General features: G+C 34.2%; 1 protein-coding gene across 1 annotated transcript; it reads right to left on the bottom strand.

The window, feature by feature from the left end:
- Nucleotides 1-2,217: 2,217 nt before the first annotated feature.
- LOC116626400 (olfactory receptor 2T8-like) lies at nt 2,218-3,211 on the bottom strand. The gene is given in 3 exon segments (XM_032395680.1): nt 2,218-2,282; nt 2,285-2,782; nt 2,785-3,211. Coding segments are annotated over 3 exon segments (990 nt in total).
- Nucleotides 3,212-7,735: the final 4,524 nt, after the last annotated feature.

Below are 7,735 nucleotides of genomic sequence, written 5' to 3' on the forward strand. Positions count from 1 at the left end.
ACTTGCAGATGACATGATACTCTAGGTAGACAAAGTGAAAGACTCCTCTAATAATTTGCTAGAACTAATACATGAATTCACCCACGTTGCAAGATATAAAATCAATGTACAGAAATCTGTTGCATTTCTATACACCAATAATGAAGCACCAGAAAAAGAAATAAAGGGATGATCCCATTTGCAATTGCACCCAAAACAATAGGATACCTAGGGATAAACCTAACTAAAGAGGTAAAATATCTGTACTCAAAAAACTATAGAACACTTATGAAGGAAGTTGTATAGGACACAAAGAAATGGAAAAACATTCCATGCACATAGATCAGAACACACGTTGTTAAAATGTCTATACTACCCAAGAAATCAACACATTTAATGCAGTCCCTTTCAAAATACCAGCAGCATTTTCCACAGAGCTAGAACAAACAATTCTATAATTTTTATGGAACCAGAAAAGACCCCAAATAGCCAAAGCAATGTTGAGAAAGAAAAGCAAAGATGGAGGCATTGCAATTCCGGATCAAGCTGTATTAGAAAGATATAGTCAAGACAGTATAGTACTGGCATAGAAACGGACACATAGATCAATGGAACAAAACAGAAAACTCAGAAATGGACCCTCAACTATATGGTTATATATAAATACATACATATATATATATATGTATATATAAATACATAAGTTTATAACAATTATATAAGTAATTTTCGACAAAACAGGGAAAACTTATCCAATAGAAAGAAGACAGTCAATTCAACATATGGTGCCAGGAAAACAGGACAGCAACATGCAAAAAACCAAAAATGAACCATTTTCTTACACCATCCACAAATATAAATTCAAAATGGATGAAAGACTTAAATGTAAGACAAGAAACCACCAAGATCTTGAGGAACAGCACAGGCAGTAACCTCTTTGACATCAGCCATAGCAACTGCTTACTAGATCTTTCTCCTCAAGCAGGGAAACAAAAGCAAAAATAAACTATTGGGACTTCATCAAGATAAAAAGGTTTGGCACAGTGATGGAAACTATCAACAAACGTAAAAGGCAGCCTACAGAATGGGGGAAGTTATTTGCAAATGGAATATCTGATAAAGGGTTAATATCCAAAATCTACCAAAATCTATAAAGAATTTACCAAAGTCAGCACCGCCCCCAGGAAAAAAAATCTAGTTAATAAAGAAGCAGAATACATGATTAGACATATTTCCAAAGAGGATATATAGAGATCCGATAGACACATGAAAAGATACAATCACTCATCATCACAGAAATACAAATCAAAACTACAATGACTTATCACCTCACAACTATCAGAAGGGTTGAAATTAACAATACAGGAAACAACGGATATTGGTGAGGATGTGGAGAAAGAGAAAACTGTTACGGTGTTAGTGGGCATGCAAGCTGATGCAGCCACACAGGAAAACAGTATGAAGGTTCCGCAAAAAGTTAAAAATGGAACTGCCCTACAACCCAGCAATTGCACGACTCAGAATTTACCAAAATAATACAAAAATACTGATTCAAAGAGATACATGAACCCCAATGTTTATAACAATATTATCAACAATATTCAAATTACAGAATCAGCTCAAAAGTCCATCAATTCATGAATGGATAAAGAAGAGGTAGAATACTCCTCAGCCATAAAAAGAATGAAATCTTGCCATTTGGAAGAATGTGGATTGACCTAGAGAGTATTATGCAAAGGAAAATATGTCAGTCAGAGAAAGACAAACACCATATGATTTCAATCTTAAGGGGAATTTAAGAAACAAAATAGAAAGAAAATAAAAGCAAAACAGAGGCAAACCAGGGAACATACTCATAACTACACAGAACAACCTGAAGGTAACTGGATGGGAAGTTGGGGGCAGATGGGTTAAATAGTTGGTGCAGATTGACCAGTGCACTTGTGATGAACACTGAATGTTCAATGTCAGTTTTGAATCACTAAGCACTACACCTGACAGTAGTATTTCACCGTATGTTATCTAACTTGAATTTAAATAAAACCTTGATAAAAATAAACAATTTTTAAAATACAGTAAAATTATTATACATGAAAGAATGTGAAATAAACAGTTGTATCTGTTTTCCAAAGGAAAATGGTAACACTGACAGATATAATGCATATATAACTTTTCTCTAGGAAATCTCCCACAATCAGTTTTCTACAAGCTTGAAATTTGGGGCAAATCAATGTAATCTTAGTCATGACTTAAGGTAGCACACTGACTCATACACTTTCTCAGGGCTCCCTTCACTTCACTTTTCTCAGACCATAGATAATGGGGTTCAACACTGGGGTGAAGATAGTATAGAACACTGATACTATTTTATCATGATTAGCTGACCTATAGGATTTGGGTCTCATGTAGATAAAAACAGCAGCTCCATAAAAGAGTCCCACCACACAGAGATGTGAGGAACAGGTGGCAAAAGCCTTCTTGCGGGCCTCTCTAGAACGCATCTTGAGAACTGCAGCAAGGATGAGACTATAGGAAATCAGGATGAGAGAAAATGGGACCAGGAGCATTAATACACAGCAGATGTACATCACATACTCAAAAACAACTGTGTCAGCACAAGCTAAATGCACCAGAGTAGGGGCCTCACAGAAGAAATGATTGATCTCATGTGTATTGCAAAATGGGAAGCTCAGGGTAGCAGCAGCCTGCATGAGCCCATCAGCTGCCCCCAGGAACCAAGACCCCACAGCCATTCTCAGGCATAATTGCCAGCTCATGAGAACGGGGTATCTCAGTGGGTGGAAACAGCCACATAGCGGTCATAGGACATGGCTGCTAAGAGGAAGCATTCACCCCCTCCCAAAGTGAGGAAGATAAAGATCTGCAACCCACAGCCAGCAGGGGAGATGGACTTCTGGCCAGTCAAGTAGTCAGCTGCCATTTTGGGCACAACGGTGGAGACCAGCATCATGTCCATGAGGGAGAGTTGACTCAATAAGAAGTACATAGGTGTGTGGAGCCGGGCATCCTGGTGAATCAGGAGGATCATGAGGGCATTCCCTACTAGAGAGCTGAAGGCTATTGTCAGAACCATCACAAAGAGAAATAGGTGGGCTCCTGTGTGGTTAAAGAGTCCTAGGAGAATGAAATTTGAGGTGGCGTTCCAAATGTTCATGATTTCAAACAAGAGTGACACTGCAAATGAAGAAATAGATGACAGAGTTTTCATCATTTACAACGCTCTATTTCAATTACACTTTCATGAAAATAATTTGTGAGAAAATGGTGAAATGTATTCCAAATGCTTCATTTGAGATTTGCAAAGTTTTGTAATTTGGGCATAAAATTAATTTCAACTTTTTTTCTTTAAATTTTCAGTATAAGCACTTCTTGGCTTTAGTTTGATTAATTGGCATAATGAATAAAATTTCTTGATGAATTGAAAGAGGTTGTCAGCTGGTCTTGTGCTATCTGATACCAAAATAATGGAGAAGTAAAATATTCAGTTTGTCATTTACATTTGTGTTTGCTTTTATCATGGATAATCAACATTCTTAGCAGCTGAATTAAACCAATGTGTTCAGCAATATAAAATGAATGTACTTATTAATGAGGGTTATGCATTTCTCATACATCATAATGTTTTGAAACCAACCAGAATTGGATAATTTTCCTGATATTGATTAATCTGGGAAGGCATTTTTACGTTCCAAAGAAGAGCATTTATATTCTAAGGTGTAGGGACTAGAAGGAATTAATCTGTAGATAGAAACATAACTTAATTTGGAATTGTTAGTGTATTTAGTTTGACTTTATCAAATTATAAACTGAATAAAAGGATTACCTTCTTAGAATATGTTCCCCAACGCAAGACTATGTATTAAATGTGACATTTCATTAACTATATAAAGGGATTTTGTGTAATGATACTGTTTCTCCTGAAAATCACAGAGACGTGATCTTTTGGGGGGAAATGAGAACACAAAACTTATTAGTCCCAATACAGAGATAAATTCATTTCTTCTTCAGTCCCAAGTGAATCTAAAGCTCTAAAGGCATTTTCACCCCTCTTCTGCTACTCCAGAAGCTGTTGTACCTTGTTGAATGAATAGGATCATACTTGAAGAGATGAAGGTGCTAATTCAATATCGAGGATACATTCTAATTCAATGAAATGGCATGGCAAGAGTCAGCCTCTTCTTTGGTTATTCTATTTGCCCACAATTTACATATGCTTTCAGAACTGGAATGCCAATCAAGACAGAGAAGACAGTGCAAAAAGCTCACTCAATCCCTAACTCCATCCCTTGAGCATCATCATTGTACTGGCAGTATTCTACTTCAGGGTTGTAGTTGGTTGTTTCAAAGTTATACATTATAGAAACACTCTTTCTCCTCACTGCATTTCCCAAAACTTTGTTATCTGCACACCCTCCTATCTGTAACACTTGCACTCTGCCCACCTAGTAACTGTATGAACTCCATAATTATGGATCTCTCTATTGCTTTCCTGAAGGACATCAAAACCCTCCTAACTCATTTCCCTGACTTGAAGAATTCTTATTTCCATTATTCCAAACTCTCATTCTTGAAAAATGATAAAACTTAAAACTTGTTACAAGTCAATCTGTAATTTGATAAATGCCAAGTGTTGGGTAAGTTTCTTAAAATAACTTTTGCTATCATATTACCTATTTTTAAATAACTGTCACTACAGTGGCATTATGTATGTTCACATTATTCTGCACCATGATCAATATATAACTCCAGGACCCTTTGCAATCTATAACAAAAACTCTGTACCCATTAAAAAATGATTTTCTGTTTCTCCATCCCTGGGAACTAGCAACCACCATTCTGCTATTCTGGTTCTATACATTTGACTACTATAGGATCTTTAGATTAGTGGGATTACACAGAAATTATTTTTTTGTGATTGGCTTCTTTCACTTAAATTCATGTTGTCAACATTCATTCATACTGTAATATGTGTCAGAATATCCTTCTGTTCTAGGTTGAATAGTATCCCTTTGTATCTATATATATTTCCTTTATTAACTCAATCCATCGATGGACATTTAGGCTGCTATCATTCACTTCAATTGTATATTTAAAGATAATTTTAAGGGGATTATTGATGTTTTTTTAAATTTTTATATTGTGAATACATATAGCTTAATATTATAGCAATTTGAGCTAGTTTTTTCAACATTCAAGAGAGATTCATTTAGAGACTCATTATAAAAGTTAAATTTATTATTACATTTAGCAAATACTTTTTCTTATGATACTTTTTCTTGTGAAGTTTATAATTTTGGGTTTCTTTTTAATTTGAAATTAGTAGTGTTTAACTTTTGAATGGAGATAGGTTATATATCTATGTATTCTTTTAAGGTGAAATATATGTATAAAAAATCATCATCAAGGATCTAATAGTCTATTCAACATGTTGTTTATAGTATTTACTAGTAAAATCAACTAAAGGTGTCAGTTAAATAAGATCAGTGGTAGTAAATTATATTTTTTCCAAGTAATAAAAATGTTAAACTATTTGCTGTATTAAAATTCCTAACTATTATTTCAATATTATACAAAGACACAATTTTCACACATTAAAATGTTAGTAAAGTTACACAAAGATACTTCATGATAATTCTAACTAATTGACTATGCCTACAAAGGGTTTCAGAATTCTGATGAGGAATTAACTCATCCTGCAAATAAAATATCTAAAATGTCATTAAGTGAAAGAAAGTGAGTTAAACACTAAGTAACGTAGGAATTGCAAAGTGTAGTATTCTGAAAATAATGTTATTTCTCTATGGTTTAAAACAGCTATCATTCTTCTGTTTTCAGTCTTTTACTTAGAATGGTGCTGAAATTTGATATCTTTAAGTTATAAAATAATCCATTTTCAATGATAATAGAGTATAAATACTCCTCTTTTATCATCAGTGTAATTACAGAAAATTTAGAGCACACTGATAATATTCCTGATGTATTTTTCTGATCCTTTTTGACCAAACTTAATTAAAAGCTATATTTTTCCCCCTCAGAATATTGGGATGATCAATCTGTTCTGTTAAAAATAATATAATAACAGCTATATCATTTATGTGACTGAATTTATAATTTACTGCAAGGATTTTACCTGATGCTAGCTAGCATAAGTTTTATTTTTTCATATTGTGGGATAGATAAATAATTTTATTTGTAAAACTACATGTAATGTAAATTTGGATTTTGTGGAGTTCAGACTGATAAATAAATTATTAAATATTAAAGATGACTATGACCTACTCACATAGATAAAAATGATGACTTCCACAGGCTGGAACTGTATCCCCTCTGAGCAGGGTCATCCTAATGTATTTTGGGAGAAGGAAGGACCTTATAGTCTGGCAGCATCAAACTCACTCACATCAGTGTCTAGAGTGCCCTCTGAAGGGGTGTGGCCTATTGACATCTTTTGCTAAAATTACTATCTTATTAGAATAGCAGACCTGCATAAGTCTGAATCTTTGGATGACAAAAAAATATTTAATTTTCAAAGATTTTAAAGAATCCCAGATTCCTACATTCTTTCAGAAACTACTGATTCATTAAAATTAAAATAAGAGAGGGGCATCTGGGTGGTGCAGTCAGTTAAGCCTCAGACTCTGGTTTTGGCTCAGGTCATGATCTCAGGGTCATGGGATCAGAACCCACGTTGGGCTCCACACTCAGTGCAGAGTCTGCTGGAGATTCTCTCTCCCTCTCCCTTTGTCTGTCCCCTGATCGCTCACTCTCTCACTCTGAAATGAATAAATAAATCTTTAAAGAAAAAATAAATAAGAGATAATCACCTGCAAGCAAATGTAAAATGTAAATAGTTTCCATGAAAAGGAATGATTTAAAAATAGTGAATTAAAGTGATACTTGCACTACTTGTTAAAACGTTGATGGCGGAGATTACAGAGTGCAATATTGGAAGATTAACTTTTGTCAAAGACGGTAATTAAAATAAAGAAGCCCGTGATAGGATTTAGCTATTTTTTCTAATTAAATATAATTCAATTTCTGTACTATAAGTTGTTAGCTTGTATCTTTATGATTTCACTTTCTTTTATGTTTCCAGGTAAGTTATAAAATCTATGATAATAGCACCAAGAAACCAGAATGCATTTATTGTGTCAAGCACTCTGCAGTTTGATTCCATATGGATTGTTTTCAAATAATTTGTTATTGTTTGTACTATCTATTTTAGGTTTCCAAGCAAAACTTGGTACTTGGTTACATTTTTACCCTGCTATTTGCCTTGGCTTGCCTAAGAATATGTACATAAGAATAGGTGATGGGGCGGAAGGAGGCACTTGTGATGAGCACCAGGTGTTGTATGGAGGTGTTGAATCATGTTACTGTGCACATGAAACTAATACTGCACTGTATGTTAACTAACTGGAATTTAAATAACTTTCAGAAACAATATATATATAAGGATCACGTTCCATAATTATAAAATTAAAAAAAAATCTCATGGAATTGTTCATGGAAAATGCTGCCTCTACCAAATGTGAAAATGATATAATTGCTTAATCCGTGTGAGATTCAAGAAGTGTCATTTATTTGTTTAGGAGGGAAGCACATTGTAGATTTTAGTTATACTTCTGCCTTTGGATGTTGAATCTTATCAAAGTGACAAATCCTACTCTCATTTAGAATATTATTGTCCACGTAAGTGAACTCTACATTAAGTCAAGCTATACTATTTTCTGGG

This window comes from Phoca vitulina, unplaced genomic scaffold (assembly GCF_004348235.1).
Source record: "Phoca vitulina isolate PV1807 unplaced genomic scaffold, GSC_HSeal_1.0 scaffold87, whole genome shotgun sequence".
Taxonomy (NCBI): domain Eukaryota; kingdom Metazoa; phylum Chordata; class Mammalia; order Carnivora; family Phocidae; genus Phoca; species Phoca vitulina.